Raw genomic sequence first — 18,307 nt, forward strand, 5'->3', positions numbered from 1 at the left:
GGCCCTATTTAAGAGAAAGAGGGGATGGGAAAGATAAACCCAGAACACTTTGTGCCTGAACCAAACAGGTGGGACCGAGGTGACCTCTGGAGTGCTGGGCGGCGGGTGGGTGAGCAGCATGGCTGTGTGAGGTCGGAGGGAGCGTGGCCTGCTGTCCTGTGGTTCGTGCTGGGCTTCCTCTCGGGGCCTGGTCTCAGACAGCGCTCTCGTGTCCTCCTGCTGGCTTCGTCACGCTGCTTACTGGTGTCCCTCTGGTCCCTAGGCATGCAGTACCACAAACTGACAGAGCACTTTGATGAGAAGCCTTTCTCCTGTGAAGAGTGTGGGGCAAAGTTTGCGGCCAATTCTACCCTGAAGAACCACCTTCGCCTTCACACTGGGGACCGCCCGTTCATGTGCAAGCACTGCCTCATGACCTTTACCCAGGCCTCTGCCCTGGCCTACCACACCAAGAAGAAGCACTCGGAAGGCAAGGCGTGGAGAATTTCTTCATTTTCCCCGCCGACTTTAACTGTATGAATTGCCTAAAAACCCGTGGATCTGGGCATGATAAAGATCTCAGGTAGCTTACAAACAGCGACCGTGCAGCCTGTGGGCACACGGATGACCAGGAGTACATAGGTGCACAGGTGTGCAAGACGCTCCGGTGAGAGTGTGTGAAGAGAGGCTGGCTCACCTGGGCTGGTGACTTCATAGTTGGAATCTACATGAAGCCAGGGGTTCCTTGGGCTTCGAGGTGGAATTCAGGCGTGAGAAGAACCTTGGTTTGGCACCTGCTGTGGCGCTCGCAGCGGCAGGGGCTGAGTGATGAAGCTGGACGTCCTGTGCTCACAGAGCTGACGGTCTAGGGTGTGTCTGGGAAAGAGACAGGTGCCGTTGGAACAGGGAGTAACACCGGGGAGATGGAGGAATGAGGGAGGGGTTTCTAGTCCAGTCGGAGGGGAGGCGTGTTGTCAGAGAAGGCTCCTCGGGAGATTCTCTGCATCGTTCGGCACATTTCTGTGGAAGTGACGGTCCCACCGTCCTCTCACCCGGACTGCGGGAATAGCCACCCAACTGGCGTCCTGGCTCTCCCCTTCTCCCTGGACTGTGTTCTCGGTCCACAGCCCCAGGGATCCTTCCAAAACTAAACCATATCCTCTCCCTTCTCTGCTGCGAAGGCTGTCCGCCTCGCTTGGTGGAAAATCTGAAGGCCTTACGATATAGCCTGCCAGGCTCCGTGTGACCAGGTCCCCTGGGCCCTCTCCCCTGCCCACACCCTGTTCTCTCAGCTATACCTGCCGTGGGCCCTGCATTCTTGTCCTTCCCGCTGCTCGGAATGCTTTTCATCCCTCCCCACCTCCTTCGGCTCTTTATTCACACTTCTTCCCGTGAGTCCTTTCCTGACCGCCCCATGTGAAATCGCAGCCCCAGCCCCCCCCCCCCCCCCCGTTCCCCTGCGTGGCTCGTCTCCACAGTACTTGTCACCAGCCATCTTCTCTGCTTCATTAGTTTACTGTGTTTCTAGTGAGTCTCCTCCTGTCAGAATGCCAGCTCCCTGAGGGTAGGGCTGTTAGTCTTTCCCCCCACCACTGCGTATTATTGGAACTTAGAATAGTACTTAGCAAGAGTGGATAGACACTCAGTAAACATTTACTGACTGAATGACTTTCCTGAGCACGACTCCAGGTAGCAGGGGCAGAGTCACTATACACAGCCTGTTCTCGTGGAGTTTACATTCCACTGGGTAAGAGAGACCGTGAACAAAGGTGTAATACACAGTCAGATGGTAGTACTTGCCCTGACGAGAAGTAAAGCAGGGTGAGCGGCAGGAGGGCGGCAGGGCTGGGGTGGGGCGCCCTCTGTGTCGTCAGAGAAGGCCTCGATGAAATGAGGTTTGTGTGGAAACCCGAGTGAAGTGAGAGCCGGAACCGGTGACGGATCTAGAAAAGCCTCACAGGCGCAGAACCCCCTCTCCAAGTGGGGAGGAGCCTTGCCTGTTTGAGAGACCACAGGAAACTAGAAGGGGCCAAAGCAGCCTAAACGAGACAAGAGGGTGAGAGGTAAGGCTGGAGACGTTGCCAGAGGCCAGGTCTCGTAAGGGTCTTGTTTTGTTTTTTCTAAGTTGTTGTTTTTAAGTTTATTTGTTTATTCTGAGAGAGAGAGAGAGAGAGAGCACGCGTGTGCACACACACGAGTAGGGGAGGGGCAAGAGAGAGGGAAAATGGAGACCCCCCCGGGGCAGGGTCTGCACTGTCAACATAGAGCCTGATGTGGGGCTCGAACTCACGAACCGCAAGATCACGACCTGCGCTAAAACCAAGGGTCGGACGCTTAATCAACTGAGCCACCCAGGTGCCTGTAAGGGTCTTGTAAGTCAAGGTTGGGACCGGTTGTTATGCAGAAAGTGATAGTTTCTATTGCTGCTGTAACAAATTACCACACACAGTGGCTTAAAACAATGCAAACGTAGTATCTTGCCATTTTAGAGGTAAGGGGGCCAAAAGAAGTTTTAACGAGCGTAGAGTCAAAATTTGGCAGGTGTGTTCCTTCTGGAGGCTCGGGGCAGAACTCGTTCCTTGTTTTCCCAGCTTCTAGAGGTTGTCTGCCTTCCCCAGCTCGTGGCCGTGGCGCTGCAACCTCTGTGTCCCTCATCCCGCCTCCTCCTCTGACCCTCCTTGCTCCCTCTTCCAAGGACCCTGGTGATTATGTTGGGCCTGCTGGTATAATCCAGGATAATCCTGTCATCTGAAGATCCTTAACTTAATCATATCTGCAAAGCCCCCTTTGTCACGTGAGGGGACACATCCCCAAGTTTCAGGGGCTAGGACGCGGACGTCCTTGAGGGCCATGATTCTACAGCAGGAAGCCATAGGACAGTTGTGAGCAGAAGATCCCTAGGATGTGACTTAGGGGTTTTGGAGTTAATTCTGGCGACTCCAGCCTGTCAGCTGTGATCGGGCAAGAGTGTGCCCGGGGAGGCGAGGTGGGCCAGTCATCTGGTGTGGAGGTGATGAGGCGCTCAGCTGGAGCTGTGCTAGGAGCGGTTGTAAAACGTTCATGTTTGAGAATGCGTTGTTGGCACAGAAGTACAGGACCCACGCTGGGCTGGGTGCCGATGTGAGGGGGGAGTTTAGGGCGGCCTGGAGTTTCTGGCTTGAGCAACTGAGTACTAGATGGTGCTGCCGTTCACTGTGGTGAGGAACCTGGAGTGCGTGGGGGTGGGGGGTGCTGGGGTTGCTGGGGTTGCTGGGGACAGGGAATTGGGAGCTGTGTCTGCAGTATCGGTTAGACCTCCAGGCGGAGAAGGAGGGTGATGGGCGGTTGGATGTGCAGGTCCGCAGTTCTGGGGAAAGATGGGAGCCGGAGACAAAAATGTGGCCGTCGTCAGGGTACAGATGGCATCTGAGCTCCGGGATAAGGTTCTCTACGAAGTGTGAATAAGGAAGGCCAAGGGCTGAGTCCTGGGCTTCTTAATAATTCCACTCTTGATTGAAGAAACCCTTTTTTCCCTAACGAATCTTATTTCAAAGCCCAACATGTGAACGATGAACATGGCATTGATTGCTCTCGTTGAAGCAGTCCCTAGGGTTTGGGGGACCTGGACCCTTGCCTCACTGATTTCTCCACTTCTCTGTTGGCCCATAATGGACATTGGAGGCACAGCTGGTCGAGTGGCTTACAGATGCCGGCGTCCGAGCCTTGCTCTGTACCTGTATTTTCTAACAGTCTTTGGCAGTCTGGTCATTGTATTCTCATAATGTGCATGAGGAAATAGAGAAGCCAAATGATTTATAATAACTTTATAGCAAGTCAGCGGGAAAAGGCTTCCATTCTCTGAGTCCCCGTCTGTCACCTTTATGTGAAGTCGCAATTCTGCACTGTGGCTGTGGCAAGGGATCCAGACCCTGGGCATGAGGATGTATCTGGGCATGAGAATGTATCTGGGCATGAGAATGTACCTGGGCACGAGAATTTCTGGGCATGAGGACGTATCTGTTTCCTGGGAGTGGAATGAGCTCTTCCGTACTTGGGGTGGCCTGGTTAGCAGATGGGTAGTCTGTGTGATGAGAACTCTGTCCTCATTCCTCAGGGGAGAGAGACCACACTGTGCCATCAGCTGTGTGTGTGCCGCCGTCTGATAGAGGGGCTCAGACCTCTCACCCGGTGTGTTGCAGGTTGCTTGTGGTTTAATGTCCTCTCCCAGATCATATTCCCCACCACGTGCCTTGCAATGTGATCTTGTTTTAGGAATGCCGTGAATGTTTGGTGCTGTTTCTAATGGGTAAACTCGTGTATGTTTCCAGGGAAAATGTATGCCTGCCAGTATTGTGATGCTGTGTTCGCCCAGTCCATTGAGCTGTCCCGCCACGTGAGGACCCACACCGGGGACAAGCCATATGTCTGCAGGGACTGTGGCAAGGGCTTCCGGCAAGCCAATGGCCTGTCCATCCACCTGCACACCTTTCACAGTACGTACCGAGATTGTGGAGTGGATGTCAGGCACTGGCTCTGAGAGGGCTCGTAGCAATCATGACAGAAAATGACACTCCACCAGAGCCAGCCCCGTTTGCTGCCTCCTCCTCCCCTATTCTCCTGCAAAACCGAGTCCCTTGTTCCTATTCCAAGAAAAATCCCGTTTTAACGTGTCATCGTGTAACGTCCAGGCTGTTTCCTTGTCTCCTTTTTAGCCCACCTGGTACTGCTTGGCTGACAAAGGCAAATTATGCTTGAAGGAGATCCTTGATAACAGGCTGCAGAGCACCAGAATATTCCCATTAGTCCACCGAGCTTCTCTTTCCACGCCCCCTCCCGCCCCCACTCATCTCATAGCCCTACCCGCCTTCCCCATAGGAGCGGCCGGACGCTGTCTGAGCTCATGCACACCGTTGTACGTGGTCCCTGCTCACGCCGCCCTGAAAGCCTTCTGCCCCACGTTCTCTCTCCAGGGCTCCCCTGGCCACTTGGTCAGTGGGGTCTGCCCCCATTTTTGTCCCCTTCTACCGGCACTGATACAAAGACGTGCTACTGTTCGACACACACATAGGAGGGTACGGAAAACTCCGTCCTCATTCCAGCCTCGGGAGACGGCCAGTGTGGTGTCTGGCTGGCCACATTGCGTCTTCTCCAGCAGCAGGCGTGTGATCGACACCGTGTCCCCGGGAGTCAGGAGGAGCTGGGCTCTGAAATCACACGGGCCTGGACTTGAATCTTGACCCTGCCGTTTTCTTCCTTGAGACCTTAAGCAGATTTCTTTACCTTTCTAAGCCTCCCGTACCCCTTCTGTACATGAGAGAAAGGGATGCCGCCACCTTGGGTCGCTGTGAGAGTTAGTGAGGTATCCCGTGTAAAGCGTGACACAGAAATGCTCACTAAATGCCAGATATTATTACTGGTGATGGAAGCAGCCCTCCCAGATGCCATTTGTCACCGTCAAAGCCGGTCTCTCTAGCACGTCATGCACCCTGCATACCCTTCTCCCTTCTCCCCTCCCCACCTCTGTTTCCCTTCTCCCCTCTCCTCTCCCCTCCCTGCCTCTGTTTCCCACGCACCAGTTTCTAGCAAACACAGGGCCTCACAAACATGTACTTAATGTCAACCCATGCAAATCTGTTATCTGCCAGCTGGCAAAGGACATTGTTGGGGCTCCTCTGTGCCCAGCCCGGGGCTGGACACTGTGGACGATGCAGGAGGTATACACAGGGCTGCCCCCTTCCCCCAAGGTGTTCCTGGGTCCCCACGTCCAGCTCGTGAGGCTCCCAGATGAGTGAGATCTGGCTTGGATCTAGTGCCATCATTTTATGTCCTTTCAGCCTTTTTGAATGCCATGCTCCTCTGGTCTCCTTTTCCTGGTAGCATTACCGGGGAGAGGGGTGAGGGCGGGACCGGTCAATTGTCAGGACGCAGAGGACCCCAAAGACTTCCGGGTCTTAGGAAGCGTCCCCGGTGGCAGGCCAGCATCCAGGCCCCTCTCCTGAACTGTTCCTTACCTGTGTCGCAGGCCCGCATCATGGCTTGCGGAGAACCGCTTCAGAGCGCCCTGACAGCAGCGTAAACTGAGATTTCAAGAGCTCATGTCCACAGGGCAACTAGTTGATGACACCGAGTGCTGCTGCGCGTCCAGATTCTTGAATTAATCTGACTCGGTGCACGTGTAGGATTGGCTCGCGGGCAAAGGATGAAAACATTCTGCTTTCCGTTGCTTTCAGAAAAAATAAACTGAAGTTTCCTGCCAAAGCGACAGCACACGTTTCCTGCATCGGTGCTAGTTCTTGTTTGTGAGGCCTCGCTGCAGAGTTGGCATGTCCAGTTAAGCAGGTGGCTCGGAGCAGGGCCACGGGAATGAGAGCTGGGACTGTCACCCAGTTCAGCCATTCCCACTGGTGTCACTGCGCAGGCAGTCTGTAAGCCTTGCTTTTCCTAATCTCTAAAATAGGATGATAATAGATCCCACTCGTAGGATTATTGGAAGGATAAAGGGAGTTAATATGTGTAAGGCACTTAAAACATGCCTGTCGCATGGCACTCATTAAACATTGAAAATGTTTTCTTTCTTGAGTCTAAGGCGAGGAGCGAGGAAGCCTTCTTCCTGTCAGTCACGTGCTGACAATAAAGGAGATAGCATGCTCCGGGGAGTTTGTTGGAAATCTCTGTAGAAAACGAGAAAACTCAGAAATGCCCACCGCGAGCAGGGAAAGAGCAAGGGCACTGCTCCGTGCAAAGTACTTAAGCGGAATTTAACTTGTAGGGTGTAACGTGAGGAATCGGGATGAACCGCTTGATGCCGCGGAGGTGGTTAGTACAGAGGCCTCGGGGGAGTCCCTCCTCCCGGGACGAAGGTAGGGGGCAGTCAGGTGACCACCGCACTCGCAGCTGGTCCTCAGAGTCTGCGGCCGTGCCTGACGTCCGAACGGAGTCCGGCACCTGGAGCTGCACACGGCCCGCGTCTCACTGACTGCTGCCTGTCGTTTCTTTTCCCCTCCGTCTCTTCTCACGATGTCCCGTGGCACCAGACATAGAAGATCCCTACGACTGCAAGAAATGCCGGATGAGCTTCCCCACCCTGCAGGACCATCGCAAGCACATCCACGAGGTCCACTCCAAGGAGTACCACCCCTGCCCCACGTGCGGGAAGATCTTCAGCGCCCCTTCCATGCTGGAGCGGCACATGGTGACCCACGTCGGGGGCAAGCCCTTCAGCTGCGGGATCTGCAACAAGGCCTACCAGGTGACCTCAGGCTCTGCCAGGAGCGCCTCCCCCTGTCCCCAGGCTGCCCTCCCTCCGATCTGCCGGGAGCCCTGGAGACACTGATGTGGCCGCTTCCCGTGAAGGATGCAGCTTGTAATTACTCAGACTCTCGAGGGTGATCTGGTCAGAGTAATGCTGTTGGGAGCTTTAATTGCCGAGAATTCCTACGCCTCTTCTCTCAGGTCTCAGCCTTGTCACGAACCGAATGCTGCTTTTTCCCTGCGGACATTCACACTCTGTGGAACCCATTGACCCTGTGGGTCAAGGGATGTGAGAGTGACGATGGCTGCGTAACACTGCCTGGAACTCCCTTATCTAGCACAATTACTGGGTGGTGGTTGTTGTGTAACTCCCAGGGAAGGGGGTCTGCTTTTTCACCTTCGAATTTGGTATATGATTAAGGGGAAACCCCATATGGAACTAAAAAGAAACCACATACGAGAAACTCAACTCTAAAACTACAGAGAAAACGGTGGTTCTTGTGACAACTGTAAGATTTGGGTATACGGAGAGAAGCACAGCTCAACAGAAATGGAGCACTAACTTTGTGCCGATCTGGTGCTGTGACGTCAGGGTTACAGAGCTGAGTAAGGCCTGGGCTTGGCCTCTAGGAAAGCGGAACTGTAGGCACAGTGTCTCGGGGCTCTTCTGGAGCCCGGAAAGGAGTAGCAGTTGCTCATGGAGCAGGGACAACAAATGCTCCCGCTCCAGGAGGGTCTCTGCTGCTTCCCTGGGCCTCTGGGAGGCAGTGAGATACAGCCCACACACTCCAGGTGGAAGGCCAGGGTTTGAATCCTGGCCCTGCTCTATACTAAATCATATGACGTTGGGCAAATCATTTAGCCCCTCTGTGCCTCAGCTTCCACCTCGCTAGAAAGGTTCTGGCCTCTCTCTCATAGGCTTGTTGTGAGGGGTGAGAGTTTCTGAAGGGCCAGGCTGAGCCCTGCCCCATAGTAGCCTCTTGGCAAATACACAGGTGCCTTGTTCCCCAGCCTTTCCTCTCGCATGGGCTCTCAGTGTGACAGGTAAGAGTGTGGGTCTAGACCCATAAGCTCATTTGTCTCACGAGGGCCTGGTGAACTCTCCAGCTTGTTGGAACGTTCCAAGACTTAACATTTGCCGTATTCCTTGCAGCAATTGTCTGGTTTGTGGTACCACAACCGGACCCACCACCCTGATGTGTTTGCCGCTCAGAATCATCGATCTTCCAAATTTTCATCGCTCCAGTGCGGCTCCTGTGACAAGACCTTTTCCAACACCGTTGAACACAAGAAGCACATCAAAGCAGAGCATGCAGGTGAAGTTCGGGTGCCTGTAGACGGGGTGGGAGCTGACGGGCGGAGTGGCTAGATGACAGCATCCTGAGCTCTGTCCACAACCCCAGCTTCCGGGGCTGTGGTGTGGTGTGGCAACTGCCTTCGTTCTGTCCCAGCACACCACCGCACTGGCCCGTCGGTAACGGTGAGCAGCAGCTTGAGTGGCTGTGGTTTTCAGACCCAGAGGCGTGGAGCACCGTAAGCTCCTATGGGCCCCTGAGCGACAGTGGCTCATCATGGTACCCGGGAAGTGGTGGACGGGCTTGGGTGGACTCCTGACTCCGGCGCTGATCGGCTGCATGACCTCGGCCGGTGACCGCTCTCTTCTGAGCCAGATTCCTTCTCTTCAGAAAGTTCTTAATACCTACCTCGCAGGTCGGTCTGCGGGGTAATCACTGCGGGCTTGAAGCATCTCCTGTGTGTGAGGCGCACGCTGAGCTCTGGTGGGTGCCTTCTCCTTCCCCTCTCACGGCAGCCCTACTTTCCTCCGGGCGGCCCGTTCTGATCTGGTGCTCTTTACACTAGACCGCACTGACAGGTTGTAGGCACGAGGTTCCCCGGGGAGACGCCGGCTAAGTGTTCGCCGTCGCTGCCACCCCCAGCCCTGTGCCTCTCCGGCCCGAGAGGGCCGTCCTCTTGTTTGTTCCCAGCACCTGTTTCCTTGTGTGCCCCGCAGATACGAAGTTCCACGAGTGTGACCAGTGCAAGGAGCTCTTCCCCACACCGGCTTTGCTGCAGGTTCATATCAAGTGCCAGCATTCAGGTCAGTGCCCCTTCCACGATGTTCCTGGGCCCCGCCGCCCCGGGGATGCTCTTCTCCACCGTCCGCGGCTGTGCGGTGTGTGGTCCAGGACCCTTAATCAACGTGTGCCTCAGTTTCTTCATCTATCAAACGGGGACAATCGTAGTGCCTCCTTCCTCACGGCGTAACTGCAAACTGAATGTGTTCGTACCCAGGGAACACGGGAGGCGCGACCCCGGTGGGCATCCCTCAAGCGCCCCTGTGGTTATCGTAGTCAGGGCCGTGTCTCATCAGACCTGAAATGCTAGTTTTTAATGAGCCGTTAAGAAAGAAACACTGTTGCCAATTAAACTATACTTAGTTGTCACTTAGAATTTGCAGGCCGTTCTCAGTGCCGTTTGGGACTTAATGTGACGGAGGCTGTACGCACTCCTGTGTGTGCACGTCGGGAGGAAGGTAGACAGAAATTACCGTGAGCAGCCGCTTCTCAGAGTAGCTCTCAGTTTGACCGCCAGGGCATGTGTCGTCGTGCGTGATGTCTACTCCGCATCAGCAGCACTGGGGACGGACACACGCAGGCCGTCGGTGTTGGTCCCCTGAGCGTTAGGGAAAACTAGCCCCTTTGTCCTGCTCTGGGGATGTAGCTGAGCGTCCACCGCTTACCGCGTCCCTCCTCAGCCATTTGGTTCCTGTGAGCTAGCAACGTGCGCTGCTCCCGTCTCGGGGGTTTCCTTCGAAGCCCTGGACGCACACTGCGCAGGGCTTGGTGCCGCCACCTTAGACGTCCGTCCCTGTGCAGCCGTTGGTAATTGTACGTCACCCGCCGCCTGGCCCGCAGCAGTCGTGAGATGCCGTTGGCTCCGTGTCAGGGATGTTAAAACGTGCCTCTGGGACCTGATGAAGTGTAGTATCATCCGCACCCTTACCTGCAGTTGAGTGAAGAATGGGCTTCAGCAGAGGCACTTGGAGCCTGAATCTGGTGCTGTGCTGCAGAGCCCCTCACCTGCATGGGGCCCGTTCCTGTATCTTTCACGTTGCGTTCCTTTTCCTAAAGAGGATCCCCCAAAGCTACAAGCTTCAGGCCCCTCAGAACCTATATCTGCGTCTGCACCTTGATCCCGGCCGCGCGGCCTCTCCCCTGTGCCTGCTCTTCCTTCTCTCAGTCGTTCCACCCACAGCCCGTCCTTTGTGTCCCCCTCTTCCAGGGTCGCAGCCGTTCAGGTGCTTGTACTGTGCGGCTACTTTCCGCTTCCCGGGAGCACTGCAACACCACGTGACCACGGAGCACTTCAAGCAGTCAGAGAGCACCTTCCCCTGTGAGCTCTGCGGGGAGCTCTTCACCTCGCAGGCCCAGCTTGATGGCCACTTGGAATCTGAACACCCAAAGGTGACGGGCTCTGAGACTCAAGCAGCAGCCTCACAGGTGGGGCAGGTGATGCTGGGGCCTTCGGATATGAGGGTGCTAACACGAGGTTCCTAAGGCTTCTCTAGAGGCAGCTCTGTCATGCCACCCGGCCTTTCTCTCCGGCTCCCAGAGGGTCCCATGAGTAATTATACTCACGACCAAGAGGGCCTTGTAGAAGAGTCTCTCTGGACCTCTTAACCAAACAAAACAGAAAATTCTAGTCTCCTGGCGAACACATGCAGATGGCCCCTGGGTAGAGGGATCCTGGAATGAGAATTTCCACAAGCACAACAAGCTTGGTTTCTCCTCATTCACACACTCCCCATCTTCTGCAAAACACCCTGGGGTACGGCAGGAGCTGCGGGAGGCCTCAGAGAAGAGGGGGTGAGCTCTCTGTCGGGACCCCTGCCGTTGAAGCCTGAGACCAACCACCTTCAGGGCCAGAGACACCTTCGAAACACATTGGGTGTGTCAGGGCCATTCACCTTTCCCGGGGGGAAGCTCGCCTCTTCTGATGTTTCAAAACTAAGCTTGCTCCAGCCCCTGTCTGTGTCCCTGGTCCTCTTCCTGCTCTTCCTGTCTTCTCCAGCGAGGGTGGGTAGAGGAGGAAAAGAAACCCAGTTCTGTCGATCGTCTGTGGGTGGACTGGAACGGAAGCATTAACTGCTTGAACGGTCCTGCTGTCCAGCCCCACAGATGAGTCCTTTGTGAGCCGTGTTCTTACGGGCCTCTGTGCGAGCAGAGACCAAGGCAGGTGGGCAGGCTCCAGGGAAGTCCCTGCTGCTGTATCACCCACGATGGCTCTGCTTTGATCTTTTTTATATACTAGGATTTTATATACTAGGATTCTTGGTAAGTTATGATGTCTCATGAGGAGGGGGAAGAAAAAGGTTTCTGTTGCTAAAGAATAAGGAGAAACAGTTTGAAAACTGCTATCCCGGGTGATTTTTTATTAGACCTCAGAATTAGTCCCCTCATCCCCACAGCACAGACAGGTGACTGAGCTTGGCCTCCCCTGCTCTGCCCCCTCAGGTCTAGCGCTCTGCTCCTCACTCCGGGCTGATTCTCAAGAGCCAGGGCAGCTGTGCCCACTACGGGCTCTCTGGTTTCAGAGTATCAGGGGGCACCAAGCTGTCCCGAGCTCCACAGGCCACGAGCATCAGCGTGGAGGTCCGGGCAGGAAATGGGTGTTTCGCCACAGACTGGCTCTCCCTGGGATGGGAAGGCCGTCTGGAACAGGTGACCCGGATTTGGAAGAAGTCCGTGTGGCCTTAGAGGGGGGCTGCCAGCCTGGGGAGGCAAACGAGGGAGCTGACGGAAGTCACATTTCCTCCACTCGTCCCCGCTCCCAAGTTCTGTAGCCACACAGCCTCCAAGGAAGGCTCTTTGCCTGACTGAGGGCCAGAGACACCGCCTTTGGCAAGCCAAGGCTTCCGATAAGTCTTTCCGTTTCCGTGGTCAAGCCTGAGACCGGCCACCTTCAGTAGCATTCCTTTCAGTGGCGCTCCCCTCCGCAGCGTGATCCTCGAGACAGGAAAACCCAGTGTAAGAAACTGAGCCCGTGTTCACCGGTGGGTAATCACAGAGTCCGGGCACCCTGAGATGCGTACTGAGCTAAATTATAGCAATTTAGCACATGGAGTTATTTAAATTGTTTGCCTGCCTTCTCTTTTGCATCGCTGCTGTGTTAGACTTGCCTCTTCCCATTAGGCACATGTAATTGCTCTCCTCAGGTGAAAACATAAATATCATCATTACAGCACGAGATGAAAACCACGTAAATTCTGGGGAGCCCACTGTGGACACTGCCCAGAGCCGTCTCGTGGTCTTTCCCTTTCAGGTGATCCAAACCCCAGAGCCGGCGGCCCCGACAGAGCAGGTGATCACCTTGGAGGAGACCCAGCTTGCTGGGTCACAGGTGTTTGTGACCTTGCCGGATTCACAGACGTCTCAGACCAGCTCTGAGCTTGTGGCGGTGACCGTGGAGGATTTGCTAGATGGTACCGTGACCCTCATCTGTGGCGAGGCCAAGTGAGTGGCTGCCCATCCAGGGGAGGGCCCTGCGTTTGCCGCAGAGAGAACGCTCCGCAGCTTTGCCCTTTGCCCTCCGCCCCCGGCTGGCCCGAGTAGTGGGCATCTTAGCCTCCACCAACCGGAACACTCTCACTTCGGTCTCATAGAACCAACAGTGCTGGAGTCATCGGCACCGACACCGCTGCCCTTCAGAGGGGACGGGCCTACTGCAGTGGCCTCTGTGATGAGCAGTGGGATGGGAGCTGGTGGCCAGGGCACCAGAGAGGGGCTGTGTGCCGGCAGCCTTCCCTGCAGAATGGCAGGTACCTGTGGGACGGCGGTCACATATCGGGGGCAGCCTTCCCTGTGCAGAATGGCAGGGGTGTGGGGGACAGTGGCCCACAGATCGGGGCTGCCGGTGCCTTCTGGCCGTCTAAAAATGAGAGCAAAGCACAACGGACCATCCAGAGACCCCCAGGCTGGTGCACACTGGCCTCTTCCTCACCCTGTCATCCTCCCGTCTGCTCGGGAGGCCCAGCCCACTCCCGGTGGATGGGGAGCGGCGTGTTAACGCGGGAAGGCCTCGCTTCCATGCCGAGTCCCACCTCGTCAGGACCGTCAGCCCTTCCCCAAACGAGGCCTTGCCGTGTTTCTGCGGGAAGCAGTCAGTGTGGGGCCGTCCCGCTGCAAAGACAGTCCCTGCCTTTCCAGGATATTTTCCGTGGTGTTCTGTACCTGAAGGCTGGTTCCCGCAGCCTTCCCACATTCCCCTCACCCCTATTTCCAGTCAGAGCGGGAAATGTCTACGTGGCCCGCAACCCTCGCTCCCTCACTCTGGAGCTGGCGTTACGGCCAATGAACCAGTGCCGGGCCGGGTGCGGTGGTGCCCGTGGTTGCCCCTGGCTCTTCCTCCGGCCCCGCTCCCCCTGCCTTGCGAGGGGCCTGTCGTCCGACTCTCCAGGCCGCCGCTGTTACCGCAGGGTCGTGAGCCTTTGGAGTCTGAATTTCACCAAGTTTTTTATGTGCGGTTCCTAAAATATAATCTGATAATTAATGGTTTGTGGAATCCGTTATGAAGTGCAATTAGATGGATGTAGGTTCCCGCCGTTTGGAGGGAACGACTAGCATTTGTCTTCTTTCCTCGATGCCAGGAGGTCGCAGTCTGCTAGTGCAGTGTTTACACAGCAGCCAGGGCTCCCTGCCACGGCGAGGGGCTTGACCCCCCGCGGAGGTAGTGCCCAGTTGCGTCGGCCCCCCGCGAGCCCACGCCTCCTTGCCGAGCACATTTCGCGTGACCCCGTCCGAGCAGGGGCAGGGGGTCGATTTGGGACCCGGTGAGGACTTCACCGCCTCCGCGCCCCGCTGGAAGGGCGGAAGGCGGGGCCTTGCCGCTGACCGGCGCGTTCGCTGCGGCCATCTGGCCGTGCGCGCGGGCGGTGAGGTCCAGCGCAGGCCTGTGCACACCAGGCAGCTAACTGCTCCTGCCTCCACTCGTGTCCTCGTTTCGATATGCAAGTCACTTGAGCTTGTCGGCTCAGGGATCTTCCCATTGTGGAGTAAATGAAGTTTTCAAAGGCAAGTCCTCAAAAGCCAAAACCTGACCAGAAGATGGTGCTCAAACCCTTAAGACGTGGCCTCCGCGTGAAGCCCTCACTGCTCCTGCCACGGCCGTCTCTTCTGAAGGTTTTTCGGTCCCGTGAGCCGTCAGACCGGGAGAGCTCTCGATCTGCAACTGGCAGAGTGGCACCGAATCGCCCCTTGGGACCAGACGAAACCCTCCGGAAGAGAATGGAGTGGCCCGTGCTTACAGTGCCACGGGGGCCAGCCCGGCGGATAAGAGTGCCGCTCCTCACGAGCCTCGGCGGCGGCTGGGGATTGCAGCGCCGTCAGAATCCCTTCTAGTCGAAAAACAAATAGAAACTTAATTGCTAAGGGCTCGTAGGGAAAAGTGATTTTTCTTTTTAAAAAAGTCTCCTGGTGAAGGAAAGCTGAAGTTTTTAAACCAAGTTCCAGATCTTTTCAAGTACCGAGAAATCCTTTCTCAGGTCTCCGGTGGAGCCCCACATTGTGGCACGGCACACATTTCCTCCAGAATCGCCAGACCCGCAGCTCACTGTGCTGGGAGCAAACAGAGGGGTCGGACGTGTGCTAGGTGCGCGCCTGCCCCGTGGCCCGTTCGGCAGGAGGCACGGACCCTGTGCCGCTTCTAGTCGACAGCGAGGAAAGGTGCGTCCTGAGTTTAGTCATTGCTCCGAGTGGACCTCTGCAGGGCACTGCGTGGCGGTGATTTTACAGTGTCCCTCCCCAAAGATGCCTAAGTGTGGATTTTAATTGTAGGAAGACTTTTTCTAGCTCTGCTGTTTTTGTTCTTTCCTCCCACTGCTGCCCGAGAGACCTTCTGAATGTCTGCCACAGAGGACATTGTCATTGTGCTCTCCTCGGTCCCCGTCACTTGCTTTCTTATGGCAGAGGTGTCTGTCTGCCTCGTTGCCAGGGCTGCGCCCCGCTGGCCTCCAGGCTGAACCCTGGCGCGTTTGCGGTGGAGTGGAGGAGCCTGTGGGCTTCCCGGCTGCGTTCAGTGGGACCGCGGACTTTCTCTGCTTCCAGAGCTCGTGGAGCAGCCGGTGAGGAGTGGAAAGGCAGTCAGATTCCAAGCTGGAGTCTGCTTCTGTGGGAATAATGGGGATCATTTATGGAACGGGATTTGCCATCCCAGGTAAGTGAGACGACAGATAGGAGATTCAAGAGCAAGGGTTGCCCGAGGAAGATGGGACTGTCCCAAGTACCTGAGCAGCACCTGGGGCCGGCAGGGCAGCAGAGGGGCTGAGGCAAAAAGCCTGTCTCTTCTGTCTCAGAAGCTTTATGTTTAGAAGCCTTTGAGCCCAGCGAGTGCCAGGGTCTTGTCTGTGCTGTGAATCCTGGGTTCCGTGATGAATCCTGGTGATCCATCCAGGGCTTCTGTGCGGAAACACTGACCCTCCTCTCCCACCAACCACGGGTGTTGGCCACATGCCCCAGGGAAGAGCTCTGATGGTCAGGTGCTGAGGGACAAAATGAGGTCCAGTCCGACAGGGCGAATGGGTTGGGGGGGTGGGGGGTGGGGGAGGTGGCCTACTCTGCTCATGGTTTTCAATAAATCAGGTGTACTCTCAGAATCGAGAAAGATGAGATGGGCCCTAAGAGTTTCTCACTGCAGGTGATGTCGCGGTCTCCACAGGCTGATGACATATTAATGAGATGGGAGGGCTGTGCCTTTAAATCTCAATGTGCCTGAGATCTATGAATTGCCTAAGGGATGGAAGAAACTGGTAACCTCGCATAGAACGGTTGTAGGGGACAAGCAGCATTTCTATTAAATCGGGACTGGAAAGCTGGACAGTGACAGAGAAATTGCTGGGATGTTTTAATTATTCCTCCCAAACAAAGAACAGCAGCCTCAGCCCTGCTCCGCTTGGTCCAGTGTATCCCAGGGTCCCTTGAGTTGTAGGGAAGAAATGGGATTAACAGTAAGATTTGTGGGTGGAAGAGGGTATCGGAAGCAAGTTGATGATGATTGTTTTGTTGTCATGGAAAACCTTGGGGCTGGTAGGACTTGGGCCAAAGGCTCAAAGCACAGCCAGAACTCAGAAACTTCCTGCGCATACAGCTGTGCCTCTAAGGACGAGGGAAGCCGCCTGTGTTCTGGGGATCATGTTGAGAAAAATTATTTCCTGGGCTAATTCACATTGCGTCCCAACCGTGGAAATGTTCGTCGTTTCTCTTCCCAAGGCCAGCCACACCTCCCACCACGGTCAGGACAACTAGCCAGCACCTGGTGCTGTGTAAAGTAGATTACAAACCGTTATTTTCATTTAACTTGCACTATTCTGTATAAATAAAATACGTACTTTGAAAATCTTGTGCTGCCTGAGTTTCAAATGGACTGTGATGTTACAGACCTGTTTCCTCTTTGGTTCTGGCCAGCTGTCAGATGGGCACCGGCTTGATAGGCCTGGTGTCCTCGGGGCTCTTGTGCCTTCAGGCCACACGAGCACAGCCTGGCCTGCGGTGGGGGGGGGGGGGGGGGGGCGCGCGGACGGATGCTGTCCTGTCACGTGGAGGCTCTTTCCGAAGCCCTCTTCCCAGGGAGCAAGTGTGCCGCAGTGTTTCAGAGATGGGCCTACGTAGGTGCGCCACCTGGGTATGTCCGAGCTGTGCCACTTTCTGACTGTGTGACCTTGGGGGAGACACCCTCTCAGCCCCCCCCCTCCCCACTCCCATCTATAATGGGGGATATTGCCGTACAGAACTGTAGGGAGGTTCCAGGTCTGACTTTAATGGGCTTAGCGTTGAGACTGTAATTGTTCGCGAAGTCTTTCACGTGGAGGTCAGCCGGTCCCTGCGATGGCTGGCACTGAGGCGGGTGTCCATTCCTGCACCTTCATGTTTCTCTTCTCCCTCCCTCCCCCTGCCTCTCTCTCTCTCTCTCTCTCTCTCTGAACCCTCGGGGAACCTTATAACACCCACCACTTTTCATTTATCTCTTGAATCTCAACTGCCCCAAAGCACAAAGTGCTGAGCGGATGAGTATAAAATAAGCAGAAACCTTTTGTGGTAAATAGCTGAAAATGTCACGTTGCTGGCAGCCAACGAGGAAACCGAGAGGCCGCACACGGGCAGGATGTACCTCATTTCTGCAGGAAGAATCAGCGTGAAAGGCAAGGGGAGGCGCGTTCTATCCAGAGGTCCTCTAAGGTCAGGTCAGCCCTGAGGCTGGGGAAAGGCGGGCGGGCAGGGTGGCTCTGTGCTCACGTCTCCCGGGACAGTCCTGGAGTGGCTCGAATGGATCCCTGTCCAGAGCCCACAGGGCCTTTATGAAGGAGTGCCCCTGCCTAAGCGGTCTTTGGAAAGAGGCTGGAGCCCTCTGTTGTAAGCAATAATCCTTACAGGGTGCTGGGTGGCTCTGGATAATGGTAACGCACCCCTAGGCTCCAGCCACAAAGGTGAATGTGTGCAGAGGTGGGAAATGGGCCGAGTGATCCCTTGACAATCCAGTTATCTCCGCCCTGGGCCTGGGGGCTGCTGTAGGAGGCTAAGCAGCACAGTGGGAAGGGCATGGACTAACTAGACGAATGACCTTGGGCAAGGCCTTCCTAAACTTCTACCAGCATATAGATGCTTTGGAAATGACGTTTGCAACACGTTTAAAGAGCCTGGGGGGAGAGGGCAGAGAAGGGCAAGAAGGAGTACGTCCAACACATCCTTAAGGTAGAGGGCCTGGAATAGAGTGCCGGGGTGCCCAAGACCAAGGTAAGACTCCCCTCTCTGGGCCATACCGTGTAATCCCAGGGCCTCTGTCCCAGACCCAAGTGAATGGGGATTAGGGGGGGACAGGACATCCCAAGTGGAGCAGGGACTGTCGGAGCCCCTCAGCAGCACAGCCGAGGAGTCTTGTCTGAGCACAGGTGGGGGCAGCACCCAGTGAGAACCAGGGAGTTGGAACACGGAGTCTGTAATGATGTCTGGTCTTCCCACCCTGCCTCTGGAGTGCTCCTGTTCATTGTTTCTCTTACCCTCCACACTTACGCTCAGGGATGTGTTTGGGTGTAAAGAGAAATGTAGCT

General features: G+C 55.6%; 1 protein-coding gene across 5 annotated transcripts in view; it reads left to right on the forward strand.

Annotated features, from left to right (window-relative positions):
- Window positions 1–16,585, forward strand: part of ZBTB40 (zinc finger and BTB domain containing 40) — an 80,673-nt gene extending 64,088 nt beyond the window's left edge. For 3 of the 5 annotated variants that reach the window (XM_042994209.1, XM_042994212.1, XM_042994208.1), the window contains exons 12-19: window positions 263–469; window positions 4,287–4,451; window positions 6,993–7,207; window positions 8,363–8,525; window positions 9,221–9,307; window positions 10,492–10,709; window positions 12,532–12,722; window positions 15,312–16,585. In XM_042994209.1, coding sequence (XP_042850143.1) covers window positions 263–469; window positions 4,287–4,451; window positions 6,993–7,207; window positions 8,363–8,525; window positions 9,221–9,307; window positions 10,492–10,709; window positions 12,532–12,722; window positions 15,312–15,384 — 1,319 coding nt within the window. In that variant the 3' untranslated portion in view covers window positions 15,385–16,585. Of the gene's footprint in view, window positions 1–262; window positions 470–4,286; window positions 4,452–6,992; window positions 7,208–8,362; window positions 8,526–9,220; window positions 9,308–10,491; window positions 10,710–12,531; window positions 13,759–15,311 lie in introns of those variants that run through there. The other 2 variants (XM_042994210.1, XM_042994211.1) reach the window with 2 other exon arrangements.
- Window positions 16,586–18,307: the final 1,722 nt, after the last annotated feature.

Source organism: Panthera tigris, chromosome C1, assembly GCF_018350195.1.
Source record: "Panthera tigris isolate Pti1 chromosome C1, P.tigris_Pti1_mat1.1, whole genome shotgun sequence".
Classification (NCBI taxonomy): domain Eukaryota; kingdom Metazoa; phylum Chordata; class Mammalia; order Carnivora; family Felidae; genus Panthera; species Panthera tigris.